This window comes from Crinia signifera, chromosome 1, assembly GCF_055691185.1.
Source record: "Crinia signifera chromosome 1, ASM5569118v1, whole genome shotgun sequence".
Taxonomy (NCBI): Eukaryota; Metazoa; Chordata; class Amphibia; order Anura; family Myobatrachidae; genus Crinia; species Crinia signifera.
In genome coordinates this window covers 167,309,430-167,327,831 of record NC_139217.1, presented here as the reverse complement: position 1 = coordinate 167,327,831, position 18,402 = coordinate 167,309,430, and the positions used below count along the sequence as shown (strand labels likewise).

The window sequence follows — 18,402 nt, the reverse complement described above, 5'->3', positions numbered from 1 at the left end:
ACATACTCGGCATGGACACTGTCTAAGTGTACCGCGTCCCTGTGCATGGCTCGCCATGCTTCAGGCACTATTTAATTCTCCCACCATGCCGTAGTGGATGGTAGGGTATGAAATACCACCTCTTGCCACATGTTGGCTCAAAAAAGAGGTGAAAAACTGTTGACCTTTTGACTGTCGACCTAATGCTTCTGTTGACCTTCTGGCCCTGTTGACCTTAGCAATGCCAACCTAAGGCCTGTTAACCTTCAGTGGTCGACCCAATGCATGTCGACCTAAATAGGGTTAACCTAGCGACCGTTCCCCTCTCAGTTGCATGTGACATAAGAAAATGAGGCGCATAAAGCCTTATTCCTTAGTTTTGCCTTTCTCTTTATGTTGCTTCATATACTTTATACATTTTTTTAAAACAACATTAAAAAGTGAAAATTTGCATTGGTGCTCTACAGTAGTCCACCAGCTGCCATTATTGACCACTCCCGGGCTTCTCCATTGGGGAGCCACTGTGCTGAGATGCAGAACACAATTCCAATATATCCCTGAAATATCACCCTTCAAAAGAACCACCCACTTATGCCGAATGGCGTGAAATGCCTGCGAGTTAATGGGGCATTCTTTCACCACTAGCCAATTACAAGTGCTTTCTCATTCCCGACATCTGTGATTGGGAAAAAAAGACCAATAGTGGTCATCATAACGCATGTTGACCCAAAGTCCAGATCTCTGCTTTTACCATTCTTTTCTTGGGATACAAGCATTAGTTGACTGAAGGTCGACATGGGTTAGGTTTCAGTGTCCATGTCGACTGTGTAGAAATTCGAGACAAAAAAAAGTGAAAAACCCCATGTCGACCCAATGCTTGTGTCAACCTAATGACTCTGTCGACCTAACCCATGTCGACCTTCAGTCATGTCGACCTAATGCTTGTTGACCTAGTTGTTGTCTATCCTATGATCTATACCCCTTTTTCTTTTCCTGTACGTAGCTAGCCAACTGTTACTGCTTTTTTAGGAATCAAGAGTGTGTTACATTTACTACATTATTACATATGTAGGTGAAAAAATCTGTGTTTGTCCGTTTAACATCTTTAAAGAGCAGTTTGGCACAAGTGTCAAGCAAATGAGCCAATATTAAAATCAGGGGGAATGTAGTATTATTTTCCAATGCAGTATGCCAGTAACATCTGATTAACCAGCCATAGCTTTCCAGAGGCAGTCTGCATTAGAGCTGCCGCAGAAATCCTGTCATTGGGCTACTGTCCATCAGTGTACTGCATGATCACACTTTATTAGATTGGACATATTTCATTACACTTATAAGGGCGGCCCTGTTACTGTAACTTGATTTATCTTAAAAGGATGCAGTTTATATTTAGTTATGTTTTATTTCCAATCCAATCCTGTATTTCCAAACCTTTTATTTTATCTAACACACGGAAGATATATGTGATTTACAATATTTGTTATGGTTGCATAAGAGTCTGAATACATGATTATTGCTGTTATATAATCAGTCTGCAGCAAGGAACAGCACAGTGGTGTTATGCTTACATTGGAACTGGAGACAGTGTTACCTTAGGCAAGAAAATATTTTCTTTCCTGCAAAAATAAAATACTGTACGATTATCAATGTTTGCAACACTTAATAAACCAGATCAAATGTCTTTCCATGTTGTTGTTATTATTATTATTATTATTATTATTATTATATTTTATTTATAATGCATCACTAGTGTTTCGCAGTGCCTTACAGAGGGCAAACAATATAAATGTACAGGGAGACAAAACTTAACATTTCAGTAAATAAATAATGAAAATAGAGTACAGGCAACAAAGAGCACAACAATTCAATACACACAACTGCTTAGATGTAAGTAGTGACAACATAATCAGCGTAGTAGTGGGGGCTGGCGGCCATGGATAGAGATGTGCCGTATCCATCTGGAGAGTATGGAGACAAAGATGGTCGCTGAGTAGGGAGAGCTGTAAGTGAAGTGTGAGGAGAAGAGGGCTTAGACAACAGGAGGGAAGAGGGGCCTGTTCAGAGGAGCAACAGCCTAGTGGGACGGGGCGACAAATGACATGAGGTGCAAGCAAGTGGGCAGTGTCTTGATAGCAGGATGTAAGCAGGTAGAGATGGTCAAGGCATGAGGCAGTGGGTCGGAGGACCAGCCTCAGGACTAGGTTATGCAGTGGAAGGGTGCGCTTTGATGAATAGGTGAGTTTTCAGTTGCCCGTTTGAAGCTTTGCAAGGTGGGGGAGAGTCTAATGGAGCGAGGGAGCGCGTTCCACTGAAGGGGTGCAGTACGGGCATTATCCTGAACTCTAGCGTGGGAAGCAGTGATCAGGGTAGAAGAGACAATGGACATCGGACATCGGAGGGTGTATGAAGGGAGATGAGGTTGAAGATATATGGAACTGTGGAATTAGAAATGGCCTTGTATGTGAGAGTGAGGAGTTTGCAGAGGATTCAGTAGGAGAATGGGAGCCAGTGCAGATTTTGTTGAAGTGGATCGGAGGGAGAGGAAGATGAGCCTAGCTGCGGAGTTTAGGACAGATGGGAGGGGACCGAGATGCGAGTGAGCAAGGCCAGTGAGGAGAACTTTGCAGTAGCTGAGCAGTGAGATGATCAGTGAGTGGATGATAAGTTTAGTTGCATTGTGGGAGAGAAATGGCCAGATGTGAGTAATGTTTCATATCTGGAATCGCCAGGATTGTGCCAGAGCTTGGATGTGAGGTACGAAGGAGAGGGAGGAGTCCAAGAGTGACACGCAGGCAGCGGAGTTGGGAAATGGTGGAGATGACAGTGTTGTTAACAGTGATAGAGATATTAGTAGAGATGGCAGAGAGGCAGCTGGCCACCTTAGAGAGAACAGTGGGGCACAGGTCAGGAGAGGAGAGGTAGAGTTGTGTGTCATCAGCGTAGAGGTGGTGTTACTTGTTTTATGAGACATTGGGCCTGATTGTGAGCTGGGAGTAAAGCAAAAAAAAACCCCGAAAAACTGAGCACCGGTAAATACCGCCTTGCAATGCAAGGCATGCAAATATATTTATTTCTGTTGCTTTTTAGGTAATTTGTGTCTGCTTCAAATGTAGTCAATAAATACTGGGTATCTTTGGGGGACATATTCAGTTAGTTAGTAGTCGGCCAAACACCACACGGCAATGTAATAGCCTTTTCAGTGGTTAATGCATGGTAACTCACTGATTCCGTGTAAACGGCGGAATCAATGTTTTTTCTCCACATGTAACCCCCATTGGTGTATTTTCCTTACAGACTTTTCCATGCAGCTCTGGAAGCTGCAAGGAAATATGCACCCTATGGGATTAACACGCAGTTTCATCTTTGTTGATTGGATCGGTATCGGCACTGATGGTATTAGCTAGGTATAGACCACAATAGAATATTGCCCCCCCTATTGAGCAGGTAATAATAATATATGGAAGAATGCATACTTTATTTGGCAACTTAGTGTTTTTAATAGTAACAGTATATTTGCCTAATTTGTGCACCTGAGGAATTTATGACAGATTTTTAAATCAATACATGTTGATACATATTATTTGCTTTGTTTTGCAATGAAAAATCCTACTTGAGGACTATATAAGCTTTACAGATAACCTTCTGATTCTTTGAGGCATATGTAATAATAGCGTTTTCTAAAGTGGCACACATTTACATTGCTGGGTTTGCCCTGCCTCGCTTAAGATTTGCTTCACAGCAGTTCCAGGCATGGCGTCCGAAGGACAATCCTGGAATTGATCGTTTTGCAATCCCGGATCCCAGGATTGGAAAAAATGGCCCGAGATTGCCTTCCGTATGAGAAACCTTCTTTAGCACCACTTTGGTTCCCATGATATACTGTAAAGTTTCCCACAAGGGGATTACCTGGATAATAAAGTTTCCCTGGAGTGGAGTCTGGTCACAATTTGTGCTATAAAGCCTCCTGGCTGATATGTTAAACGATAAGGTCTATATAGTGAAGCATAATTTTTCCTATATATGGGCTACCTTAAGTTTTTATTGATCCCTATTAAGGCACATACACACTGGTCGATTTTGAGCTGAAAGTAGCTCACTTTTGGTGTTTTTGAGCTACTGTACCATCCGTTGGGCTGTTTTACCAGCCATGTGAACCATTTTCCATAGTCTTATAGTATGGTAAGTGGTTCACCCACTGCGGAAATCGTTTGCACTGAGCCATTTTGCGCCCAGCGATTTTCACAGGGGCAAAAATGTGCAAAACACATTGTGCAAAAATGCCCTGTGTGTATGAGGCTTTAGTCTTTTTTTTGTTGCTGTTGTTTTTAGGGGCATGGGCAGCCTACTATGCCCAATAGAGTACGTGATGCACAGTGTAGTGGTGTCTATAGTAACCAATAAGCAATCCTGGAGAACAAGTATGATTGAATAATATATTTTAACACCTAATACAATTTGCACATGTGGGAGGGGATACAAGGGGAACTTAACCTTTGCTTTTAGTTACTGAACCTTCCTGCTTTCGCCATCATCAGCAGGATTCTGTGGAGTGTATGCCCAGAACTCCCAGACATGGTGATCGAATCAGTATCCATAGTTGAACGAAATGCTGTTAATACCAGAAAGTCATCCACCCCCGGGAAAATCGCTCAGAAGGGATTTTCTGCCCAGCAGTTTTCCCCATCATCGCTGTCCAAACACGCTGGGCAAAAACCCTAAAGTGTGGTATTTCATAAAAGAACAACAAAAAATTAACCCCACAAAACTTTCAGCAATATTTGGGGCGTTATCTTTTTAGCAGCAGGTAATTTATTACCACTGAGAGGTTTGCAGGAAACTATCTAATTAGCCCTCATAACTGAGAATCAGGCACCTGAAGCATAATTTGCCATAAGCAGCTCAGGGGCGTAACTATAGCACCGCAGCCCCCACCACCGCGGGGGGGCGCTGTGCATGTGGGGGCGCCAGGGGGCTGCGGTGCTATAGTTACCTACCCCCCAATCCCCCGCAGACTTACGTATCTTGCTGGTCCCGGCGGCTCTGTTCTTCTGATGAGGACCACAACAAAATGGCCGCCCCCATATAGCAAACAGTTCTCTGAAACTGTCTGCTGTACGGGGGCGGCCATTTTGTGGTGGTCCTCAGCAGATGAACGGACGGAGCCGCCGGGACCAGCACGATAGGTAAGACTGCGGGGGAGGGGGTTAGCATAGGCGGCGGGGCGGCCGGGGGGGTGCTCGACGGGGCGGCGGCGGGGGGTGGGTATGGGCGCCCCCCCCTAACGGTGGGGAGGGGCCCAAAACGTAGCTACGCCACTGAAGCAGCTCTCTGGGCTGAGATAACACATGGAACTACTGGGCACTTATTCTGGATCCAATGGGATTTATTTACTTAGATGGGAGTTCTGTTTCGGGTGGGGTGTTGCTATGTGCCACTAATCAGAATCGACTTTATTATTTAGGACTTTCTAGAAGATAATAGAATCTGATATTTTGTCCAGAGCAACATCCCATCTGAAATAAGAACAGTTTCTTATATAGCGCACACATATTCTGCAGCACTTCACAGATAATATTTTCAACATCTACATCAGTCCCTGCCCCAGTGGAGTTTACAATCTATATTCCCTACCACATGTACATGCACACCACACACAGGCATTCTAGGGTTAATTTTGTAGGAGTCAATTAACCTACCAGTATATTTTTGGATTGTGGAGGGTAAACCGGAGTACCCGGAGGAAACCCATTCAAGTACGGGGAGAATATACAAACTCTGCACAGTAATTGCCATGGTGGGAATCAAACCCATGACCTCAGTGCTGTGAGGCAGTAATGCTAACCATTGTCCGTGCTGTCCACGGTGCTGTCCATTGCACGTTATCGGCTAAAAAATTATTGCATTTAGTAATATATAGGTAGGTAGCATGCATATGGCTGCTTTCATTTACTATGCAAAAACCTTGAATAACCTTGCTTAAAGATCTTTTTAGATCTTCTTTTTCACATCTGTAATTATTATGGCTGTTGGCAGATATTTAACTTTTTTTATTATTTTAGAACGTGTCTGGATTTACTTTGTTTTATCTCTTTCAGCTTCTATTTTAAACACCCTATTTCCTGATTAGATAAAGGTGTGAGCTTAGCAACAGCCACACACTTCATCTGACCCTTTGTTTATTTGGCTTTTGTAGTTTTCTCCTTTTGAAATTTGTGTTTCAAAAGGTTATGCATAACTCAGGGGAGGTTTAGTAGCCATTGAAACTAACATGGAACTGATTTATGATGAAGGGGTGGAGTATAGCTCACAGATAACATCTGGGGTGTAGTATAGCTCACAGATAACCTCTACATTAGCACGCACAAGGTCGAATGGAAAAGGTTGATGCATGGATAGGTCGACATGCAGTTTTCATTTTTTTTTTTTTGGTGTCAATGTTGACACCTGAGAATGTGGACCCCAATTAGGGTGCCTCACTTCGATACCATGTACAGGGTAAGGTAAGAAAAAGTATAAAAAAAAAAAAAGGTGAAATAAACCATGTTGCTCTTTCTCTTGTGTCAACCTTTTCTCAATGTTGACCTTTAAGTGTAGACCTATTGACTGTCAATCTAGACATAAGGGGGTATTCAATCCAGGATTCCGACTGTCGTAATGTCCCGATATTTGACATCCTGGGCTGTTTTCCCTCAGTTTGACTCTAACTCGACAGCTGAAATGCAATGTTCCAGCTGCGGAATCTGTTTTGTCGTTATATGCCTTCAATACTGTCAGTAACGGCTGTCAGTAACGGCAGCATTGAATAAGCGACGGCTGCTATTTCAACAGGGGGAAATAGCATCCGGGAGTGAATACTGGCCGTTGTCTGTTATCCATCCGGATACCATGAAGAAAGATTTGTATTGCTAATATTTACTATATTTGTAATAAAGGACTAGTAATCTTACCCTTTTCTGTGCACAGATATTATTACCGTATATACTCGAGTATAAGCCGACCCGAATATAAGCCGAGGCACCTAATTTTACAACAAAAAACTGGGAAAACGTATTGACTCAAGTGGGACCCTCACTCGAGTATAAGCCGAAGGAGGCTTTTTCTGCATAAAAAATGTTCTGAAAAAGTAGGCTTATACTCGAGTATATATGGTATGTGATATTATTTTCCTAATGACCCAAGAACATTTGTTTAAGTAGCACAAAAATAACTGATATGAAAGGAACCAACTAAACAGAGTCTGAGGGTGAAATGTAATAGGATGAGAGATTCAGAAAGTGAGAGATTTGGTAAGAAATCTTCAGGTTTATATAAAGAAGCAATCATTTACACTGCAAAACCAGTTTGATTTTGCAATGTAATGATTGCCGCTTTCAAAAAACCTGAAGATTTCTTCCCAAAATCTCTCACTTCCTAAATCTCTCATCCTATTAAATCTCACCCTGACTGTACTAAAGGCCCCCATACAGCAGAATGGCCTGTATACGACCTGGTCATAAGTGCGATCATAAAAGCGATTGTATGTGCTCTAAAAGCACATATGTTCTGCTTACGACCTCCGCGGGATTCGATTTTCAGCAAGTCTGATCTCAGGGCCCATACGCTGTAATAGAACCGCCGGGGGAGGAGAGAGGAGGAGGCGCAGTGGAGGGGAGGGAGCCCGGCTGTAAACAGTGGCAATCTCGAGAATTTTCTGGGCTTGGCAGACTGGGCACTGAGGCACAGGCAGTCGGCATGTCGATATACTGACTGTCAGGATCCCGATTGTCGGGCAGTCATACCACACCTATTCATCTATTCATCAAAACACCCTATATTCAGCTATACATTCAAATAGGTTAGGAAGATGGATTGCAGTACAAAAGAGTGACCATTCATTGCTAACTAGTGCATTGCTGAGTGACCACCCCCTCCCGCCGCTGTGGTAAGCCGCTGGACGACTGCTGGGGACAGAGTTGCTGTGTGCAAACCCCCCCCCCCCCACCCCCCTCCCCTTCCTGCTGGTGCCTGAATCTGCCTTCAGGTTAGGCGACCTGTGCAGGGGGGGGGGGGGGAATCTCTCCCCCACCATCCACAGGGACTAGGATGGTGTGAAGGTGGCTGACCCGGGAACGTAACCTGCATTATTCACAGTATTCCCAGTTAAATCCCTGCTGTGTGAAAGAGGTATTAGTGAGCATCCTATTCAGTGCAACAGAATAAGCTGCGCTATATAAGAAACTGTTATTATTAATAATTTATAATAATAGTCAAGTACCAGATACATTTGTACATGTGTTCTATCCTACAGTGGATAAGTTTACCTCCATCCTTGCATCATCAAATCTAGGGCTGGGAATCTCTCATCTGCATGGAATGTTAATCCCCATTTGTTATTCCACTTTGTTTGTGTAACTGGAGGACCAGTCTGACTCTGACTTGCATTATTTCACTCTTCAACTTCCTGTGTTTGACTTTTCACTACTCCCAACTTGTTGTATATTTAAAGAGACACTTTCAATATAATAACAGTGCCTACACTGATTTTTATATAAATAGCTAAAGCTGTTACATGTCGATTTTCTTTTAAAATATATGTTATACATACTATGCATGTTGTAATAGATGGGAAATTTGCTTCCCTTCTAAATGTATGCACAATTATGATGAAACAAAATATTGGACAGTTGTTTCCAATAGGTTGGTCTTGGTTATTATTACTTCATATTTGCAAGTGTGCAGTAATGTTTATTTTCCTTGACATTTTGAAGTTTAGCTGTTATTTTGCATATATTTGCATATATGTACAGTGTGTATATATATATATATATATATATATATATATATATATATATATATGTATGTGTGTATATATATATATATATATATATATATATATATATATATACTGTGTATATACAGTATATTTTATAGAATTGAACAGCTTTAAAATGTTGCTTTCTCTCCAAACAGCCATTCTCAGCACACAAGAGGCCTTATTACTTGGCTTGCGTAGAGCTGCTTTTTTCATTCGAATATGTGTCACAAGGCAAACCATTGCATTAGTAAGAAATGCTTACCAAGACTACACGGATTAATTTAATATCCAGTATTGTACATATGTATATGAATGAGCCTGTAAATGAAGTGCAGACGAGTGTGGTTGTGCTCCACGTGTGACTTTGTTAATATTTTAAAAGAAATTCCTGTGTGGTTAAAGTCACAGTCTGGTGTCTCTGGAACATATTGAAGGTTTTTACCACATCTGATGTTACTGTTCTGGTTTTTTTCAGAAAAACTTGCTATTGTAAACCACTCACCCCATGTAGCGTATTGAAGCTAGGTGGATTCCAGCATAGTTAGTGCTCTACTTCTCACTAAACTTATTTTGTCTGAGTTCTAGGAGACCTACTAGATGGCATCCATTCTGCAACTGCTTGTAGTAATAGTAATATGGTGGTTGTTGTTATTCTCTTGCAGATTCACATTTATTCCCTTGGGATGACCTTGTATTGGGGAGCCGACTATGAAGTACCTCAGAGCCAGGTAAACCTATCCATTTGATAAAGTAACACATTACACCAATGTGATAAAGTAACACATTACACCTTATTATATTTAAGCGATAATTGACACTCAAGGCCAGATCTATCAAGCTTCAAAAGTGATAAAATGAAGTGATAAACAACCGGCCAAATTGGTTCCTAACTGTAATTTTTCTAACCCAGCCGATGACATGACAGATAGGAGCTGATTGGCTGGTTGTTTATCACTCTCCATTTTATAACTTTTTAAAGCTTGATACATCTGGCCCTGAATCAGAGGCTCATTGAGATCACCCACAGGGACATTATTTCCTATCATTTTAAAGAGCAAGTGTAATTTTATATAAATGTAATTGACTTGTGTGACATAATTGGAAGGTATTACAGATTGTTGTTTTTTTTGGTTGCTGTCACATGTAACTGTAGTAACTGAAATGCTCGGGACCACGAATACATTTATGTTATATCATGCTTTTTTTTTTTTTCAAATGTTGTGTCCCCACACGTATACAAGTATATTATCTCTAAATTAATTCATTTTTTTTGGATATTTTGATTCACAGCCTATAAAACTCGGGGAGCGATTGAACAGCATTTTGCTCGATATGTGCGAGGACCAATTTTTCACACGACTGTCTACGCGAACAGTGTTAGATGGCTGTAGTGCCCACATTCGCAACAGCAACTGCGCTCCTTCCTTCTACTACATTAAACAGTTGGTGAAGCTAGTTCTTGGCAGTTTATCTGGGGTGAGTGTACTTCATAAATATTGTTTATTGAAATATTTTTCTAAAAGACATAACTATTAGTATTATTTTTCTTTTAAATGGCGATTACTGTGCAACTTTTTTGGAGGGAAAAAGATCTCTCCTAAAAATACTTTCCTTTGCTTCATAGTAAAGTCCAAGAGAAGGTGGGGTTTTAAGTCTGCACTCCTTTCCTTTTTAGTTAGGGAGTCTTCTTCCACCTTGATTTTTGTTAGTTGGTGGAGGTGCTATCTAAACAACCATTTTGATATATGAAAAAAAAGGTGGGAAGAGAAGGGGTTGTGGAGGTCGATGCACACCTAAATGTATTCACTGTATTTTTATTGATATTTTTCTTAAAATATGGCCCTTTGTTTTTCTTTTATTCCATGAAACTGAAGGGTCATAATGCGTTTAGACATGGCGAAATATAGGGGTTAAAATCACATTCAATGACAGACAACATACATGGGGGGAGATTCTCTAAGAATTGCGGCTCAGCTCCGCCCCCCTTCGCTGCCCATCGCAGACATAATTATCGCATATGTTCTAACATATGCGATAATTATGGCAAAGGACAGCTCTTGCGTTAAGATCCCATCAGGTCCCGGCGGCTCCCCCCTCCCTCCCGTACCCGGCGCTGCTGCTGCGCTGGGCTCTCCTCCTCCCTGCACCCGGAAGAGAATCAGTGCAGGGAGGAGGTCACCGGTCCGGGCAGCACATCTCTGTGCTGCCCGGACACAGGTGAGAGGGGAGGGGGGGCGATGCGGGGGTGCGTGTGGGGCGGCGGAGGGTTGTGGTAGAAACCCGATAACGGGGTTTTTAACCGCATTTTTTGCTTAGAGAATCTCCCCCTAAGTGTGTAAAGGATTAGAAAACAAAAAGTGTGTACAAAATAGTATTTAAAAATGTGGAACCTTGCTTTGCCGTATAGTCTGTTTGTTTTTAAGAGGCACACTTTTCTATTGGTAGCTAGATTGCTGTAGAGTGGCTCTGTTTATTTGTACAGAGCCCAAGCTGCTCTTTATGGGGGATGTAGGCTATAATTTCTAGTGTTATAGCGGTAGCTTCCTTTTACACTAGTGGCCTTTCCACTGTCCTATTGTTGGTAAATGCAGTGGAGGAGTATATTTTATTTGTAAATTAGTAACCAGTTATTCTGTCTGTCTGTTGTTATTTTGCAATCATATCTCCAGTATGGTGTTACTAATTGATAATTTCATGGTTATTTATAAGGCTATTCTGAGGTCAATATATTATGATTGTTGGTTAAATTGTACCATTTAGATAACACATTTATTTTCAGTACTGTGTCTTAATCTGCTAGTAGACTTTGGCTGGTACTGTTATGTATATTTTGTTACATTCAGATGTTGTATCCATCAGTTGTATACAATGTTGCTTCTCCTCTGCAGTGTTGTTATTTTATTGCTGTCTTCTATGGCAATCTATTCATAACCCAGGTTTTTCAGTCCTGCGGACACGCCCCCTTTTCTCTAACAAACATACATTTCTATTGACAGTTTAAATACATTTGTAATGCGGCATTGGTCAGGGCTCCACAGAGTCCGACACATGTTTCTCCTGTCTAAAGCAGGCTTTTTCAAGGCTTCATAGTAAAGTGCCTGAGAAACGATTGTCATCTTCAGTATGTAACAAAGTATTATTATACTTTTTACAATAAGCTATAAGCAACAGTTTTGTAATACGCACAAATCATTCTAATAACGCCACAGTCGTGCCACTGGTGTTTAGTCATGACCAAGTAAAGCCGTTATTTGACATTGGTGACTATTTGTATATTAAATGATGTTTTGAATAATCCTTACATAGTATAAAAAGAAAATCCCGAAAAACATTGGTCTGTCTGTCTGAATGCGGCTGGGCGAATTTTTGGGCAGTTTTCGAAGAAGGTTTAGTTATATTAACCATTGGTCTTTCCAGTATCTGAGCCGAACAATAACACATTTTAGTGAATCAAGTTTATCATTTAGTATATAAATCAGGGAGGAGCACGGTGCTCGACCCGTGCAAAACAGTGCTGGGTCACTAGTGTACCATTAAATAACTGGTGCATAGGTGAATAATGGGGATACATATGGATGACCGGCAGTCAAAATACAGATACCGGCATCCCGAAGAAGGGAAACCTAACAGGATCCAGGTAAGTATACAAACCCTCTCCCCCGCAGCCTGACCATAACACTCCTTGCTATGAATATTAGATGCAATAAACCAATGTGTTTTTTTATACAAACAGCAACCTTTTGGATCAGTGTGATTCTTATTCAAGCTCAACCATATGTGATGCCAAAGGCAGAGTGGGTTCAACTAGGCATGCATATTTTATAATGTTGCCACACCTTGAAGAGTGGTATAGCTATCTTATAAAATGGTCCCTGTTAGAAAATATTTCCACACAAGATGATGTCTGCACGGCTTGTCCGCTGACCGCTGCTGCCGCACGGGGGGGGGGGTGTGTGTTGGGGATACACACCCGCGGTCTATCGCTCCTTGACGCCTGCCTGTGGCGGACTAAGAGTAGGGGCAGGGTGCAGTGGTGGGCTGTACTTCTAGGTGATAACAGTGCTGTTTGGTAGATGACGCTGGCCATCCGCCAATCAAAGTCGACAACAGGTAATGGGCTCAACCAGATTTGTTTCACCTGCCTCTGCAAAAACACTCAGGATTTATTGAAGCTGTGTGTTTTCGCAGCAAAACAGATCTTTTATCATGTGATCCAATAGATTAGCCCAATAAAAAAGCTTCAGGAAAAATAGCGAAAAACTTCCATTATTTTTTTTAGCTTCCAATGTTTTCCCGGGTGATAATTGGGTACCCCCCTTAGCCTAGTGTCAGTGAGGTTATCTCAATCAGACAAACAAAAAACAGACAGACTGATATTTATAAGATGGATAGGCAGATAGTAGCAGATCAGCAATACTAATATGAAAATAAAAAAAAAAGACATAAAAAAAACAAAATTGTAAAAGCACCACTAAAAATGTATTGTAGGGAGGTGACTAAACAACCCATACCACACAAAGACAAAAGTAGCAGAATGCATTTTGGAAGGGAAACAGAAAAGTAATGAATGGAATCTTTAAGAATTTTAAACCGCTAAAAACCATTATCCCTATAAAAGCATTGAATAAGCATGGTCAGCAATCATCTGAAAATACATCATGTAAAATAGAATTTCAGTCACTACCGATAGCCTAAAGTGGGTAAAAATGTAAATTTTTAAATGATTGACTAACATTTTTAATATATGAAGGCCATTTACAGTTTATTCCAAGAACCTGAGGTTTCTGTTCAGGGGTGCAGGTATGAACAGAAAATGATGGGACAGTGACAATGTTATCCTGTATCAAAGTAATATATTGATGATGATTATTATCCTTAATTGATATGGCATTACTAAGTACATGAGCATAACAAACAAAAAAACACAGTAAATTACAAAATTGCAAGAGAAAATTAACTCAAATACAATATAAACATTACTGCATAATCATAGCACTCAAATAAGCAGCTAGGTGGCTGAACCCAATGTTTAGAGGCATTGAGTAGATAATATTAGTTGGGAAAACAAAACATACAAGGGAAGATGGCCCTGCTCATGTGAGATTGCTTTCTAAATTTGACAGCAGATGGGGGACTCAAATGGGGTTACAGTGAGCAAGGGGCAGAGGGTTAGGCTGAGAGTTTGTTGGGTTTGGTGAAGAAGTGGGTCATGAGAGTGAATGTGAGAAGCTTGAATTGGGTTCTGAAGATAAAGTGGAGCCAATGTATGGCTTGTAGGAGAAGGTAGGCAGCCATATTATGTTTGGAATTAAAGATAATCTGGGCAGCAGCATGCACAACAAATTTTAGTGGAGATAGATGGACGTCAGGGAGGGTGGTTAGAAAGAGGTTAGTAGTCCAATCTGGAGATTTTCAGAGAATGGTTGAGGGTCTTAGTAGCATCTATGGAGAGAAATGGTCTAATCCTGCAGATATTTTTGCGATGTGTGGTTTGAAGGAGAGGGAGGAGTTAAGATAACTAAGACAGTTGGAGACTAGAGAAGATGGTAGTGCTATCAATACAGTAAATTGTGGGAAGTGAGGTTATGGGAGAGTGGGAAGATAGCTTAATCAGTTAGCCATGTTTAGTTTAAGAAAACTCTGGGATATCCAGGAAGAGATAGAAGAAAGACAATTGGAGATATGAGTGAGGGGAAGGAGGGGGTGGGGTGTCAGTGGAGAAAGCGATGATATGAGTGCCAACTGTTATTGAAACTGAGGGGGTCGGGGTGGAGTATAGTCATGAAAATAGGCAAAAAAGGAGCATACAGAGAGGTAGGAAGACAGCTAGTATCATGTAGACCGATAGCAGCAGAGATGTCAATTGGTAATGATCCTTAGATTTGGGAGTGAGGAGGTTGTTGCTTACTTTTGTGAGGGCAGTTTCAGTTGATGACTGGAATAGGTCAAGTAGGAAGTGTGAGGAAATAAAGACAGTAAAGTGGTTAATAAAGGAGCTTGGAGGCGCTGAGGAGGAGCAGGATGAGATGTTAGAGTGTTAGGATCAAGGGTAGGTATTTTAAGAACAGGAGACGAGGGCATGTTTGAATGCAGAGGGGACAATGCCTGATGAGAGGAAGTCCATGACGATGGTTTAACTGTCGACCTACCTAATGTCTGCCTAATGCTTGTGTCAACCTTATGACCATGTCGAACTAAAGCCATGTCGACCTTTTGAGTGTGTCAACCTAAGGCTTGTCAACCTTCAGGTGTTGATCTAATGCAGTGGTAGCCAACCCTAGCCCTTGAGAGCTACCAACAGTTCACATTTTCCAGACAACCTAGCTGCTGCACAGCTGCACTCAATCACTGACACATTTTAAAAGATACACAGATGGAGCTAATTAGCTCACTTGAGATTCTGTGAGGAGACCTGCAAAACATGCACTGTTGGTAGCTCTCGAGGACTAGGGTTGGCTACCCCAGATCTAATGCATGTCGACCTTCCTGTGGAAATGGGAAACTCCCTTTATCCTATTTGTCATACTATAAATAAGGGTACTTGTGTACTAGCACGGCACCCATCGCATCGCAGACCATATCGCATGCGATGCGATGCGATATCGGCCGATGTTCTACAATGGCATACAATTTTAAAATTGTATGCCATTGTATATGGCATACAATGCGATGGGATGTGATTATAAATTGTATAAGCACCCTAATGGGTGCTTACAATGCTTAAATGCACCCCCACGCCACCCCCAAGTATAAACATGAACCCGAAGCGCAGCGAGCCCGCGAGGGGCGGCGGTACGCGTCCTCCGACCTTTTCATACCCCCACTATCCACGTCGGCGTGGAGTTGATTTCTATAAAGTGTGGCGAGCGCAGCGAGCCACCGAGCCCGAAGCGTGGCGAGCGCAGCGGATACCTTCACAGGTATTCGCGTCCCCTCGCGGGGCTCGCTGCGCTCACCACGCTTCGGGCACGGTGGCTCGCTGCGCTCGCCACACTTTATAAAATCAACTCCACGCCGACGTGGAGCGGCGGTACGCAAAACCAGTTTGATTTTGCTGTGTAAATGATTGCCGCTTTAAAAAAACTGGAGATTTCTCACGAAATCTCTCACTTTCTGAATCTCTCATCCTATTAAATCTCACCCATAGTGTCTTGCTTTTCAGAACACTTATAGCAAAGACTTATTTGGGCGATCCATTTGCAACTCAACCCATCCCACATCAGACCGTAGTTAAATAATTTGAGCAGATCTTAACGTTGTTGCTCGAACGACGTACACAGCCTTCCCTCATTACCACAAACATAGCGCACTCTCTTAGCACAGGCCCTTTCTCAGCAGTATTGATTTGGATGCAAATAGTCTTCTCTGTCCCAGCATGATAGGTGGTAGTTGCAGGTTGTTCACTTTTCTTGAAAAATGGCTACAACTAGTGACAGTACCAGAAGGGGGAGCTGCAGCGCAGTTAACTGACTCAGTGGCCGTTACTGAGGCTCTCTTATTTGAATTTAAATTGTGCTGTAGCCCCACCGGTTACTACTATATCATGGGAAGAGGTATTGGGGTATATTCAATTGACGTCCGACCTGCCGAAAACCAGGTGGATTGACGTAATAGCCGCTAATACACTTGCTAACACAGCCAAAACTTTCGGATTAAGGCAGGGAGGATGGCAGCGTGTGAGCAGTAACAGCTTACATGGCACCCTCCTTTGGGCCATTGCCTCTCGTTCCCATCCTGCCGCATACCCGTACCCTCCCGCCACCTCCTGCACCGGGTGAGAGCAGCTCACCCGGCCCCGTCCCGGCTACCACAGCCTCCTAGGCAATTGTTCCACCAGCTGCTGTTGCGCTCACCCAGTCCCTGCGCCGGCCAATGAGCATCAATCAGCTGCTAAATTCAGCTGCATTGAATAATGGATGCTGGATCCATTCTGTCAAAAGCATTTCGTAATGGATCCGTCTTCAATTGAATATATACCATAATCTACACTCTCTTGATTTCCTATTCCCATGTTTGTTCTTACCCTGCTACATTTTCTGTAAGGGGAGCTACTGCTGTGAGAATTGATTGTATGATCAACAATACTACTGCGCGTGTTATGTTTAAGTGACAACAATGTGAGGAATACATGCATAAGGAGTACTACTGTGTGTCATCACATGAATAAAGGGCACTTCTATGTGGTAAAATATGAATATGGGGCACTACATGCTGTGAAATGTGTATATGATTGTGCTAGTGTGTTGGGTAATTTGCATCAGTCACAGATCCATTTACATGAGTGGAAGTGTACTCAACATCCTCAAAACAAAGTTGGCATAAAGGTCTATACACACTGAGCATTTTTGCCCAGCATGTATGGATAATGATTATGGGGAAAATCGATGGGCTGAAAAACACAGTTTTTTTTTCCCCAAGGGTGGGCGGCTTTCCGTAGCGGGATACTATGGAAAGCCATCCACTCCACCACTGGATGAGCAGTAGGGGCATCGTTGATGCGGGAACCTGCATCAGCGCTCATCGCTGCCCCATACACTGAGCGGCTTTCGAAGGAGTTAACTGAGCTGCTTTCAGCTGAAAGTCGACCATTATGTATGGAGCTTTAGACCCACTGAACCATATTTTGAAAAGACTGGCCCGCTGTTTATTGGCTGAGAGAATCCTCTAAGCCAATCAGATGGGAGTCCGCTGATTGGCTGAGAGGATTCTCTCAGCCAATAAATGGCCGGCCAGTCTTTTCAAAACATGGTTTCACATTTTGCAGCCAATTCCCACCTGGCAAATAGCGCTACTAGTTCTCAGCCGCTGCAGGGACCCTGCTGCCTCCCCAGCGCCACAGGGACCCCGCTGCCTCCCCAGCGCCGCACGAACCCCGCTGCCTCCCTAGCCGCCACGCCGACCTGCTGTCCGTCCTCTGCCCATACCTATTCTGGTGATAGTTCTCTTGTCTTCATAAATGTTTCCTTTTAAACATGTCACTAGCACAATGATGATACAAGCAATTTTCAGACAGCCTTATTCGTGTATACACACTTAACGGCATCTAGCATGTCATAATCTAAGGACTAAGGTGCTGGACTTGCTACTTACTGTAGTAATAGTATAGCCATCATGGAGACAAAATTAGAACCCTGCTTTGGATAATAACAATCATAATGTAAATGTAATTTTAATGTCAGTATTAATATAGTATTTATTTACATTGGTAAAAAATGCTATTTACTGCTATTCAAAATGCATTTGGATTTCATCATATGCCTGCATTTAATAGAGTGAATATTTATAACAATCTTTTGTACATCTGCTTATTTAGGTCATACTGTAGCATAAACCTTACATTTTTCTCATGATATCGGAACCATGCGGTTTCTCTAATGACTTTGCCCTTTGGTTACCTTATGCATCTGCTTCAGGTGCTCAATTAGTTTAGTATATCTATATATCTCTATACATGTCTAGTGTCTGCGTGTCGCTGAAACACTGTCATCTGTTGGCATCAAGTGAATTTGCATCTCTTTCTCTCTCTCACAGAGTCAATCATGTACAATTAGCTGCCTTACTGAGCACAAGCATAGATATTCCTAAAACCTGGACTGACTTGAGGACTGAGTTTGGGAAACCCTGCCTTT

General features: G+C 42.2%; 1 protein-coding gene across 8 annotated transcripts in view; it reads left to right on the top strand.

Moving 5' to 3' along the window:
- PTPN13 (protein tyrosine phosphatase non-receptor type 13) overlaps window positions 1-18,402 on the top strand; it is a 250,652-nt gene that overhangs the window by 102,848 nt on the left and 129,402 nt on the right. For all 8 annotated transcript variants that reach the window (XM_083176389.1, XM_083176417.1, XM_083176443.1 and 5 more), the window contains exons 4-5: window positions 9,436-9,501; window positions 10,064-10,249. In XM_083176389.1, the coding sequence (XP_083032515.1) occupies window positions 9,436-9,501; window positions 10,064-10,249 (252 nt within the window). The remainder of the gene's footprint in view (window positions 1-9,435; window positions 9,502-10,063; window positions 10,250-18,402) is intronic.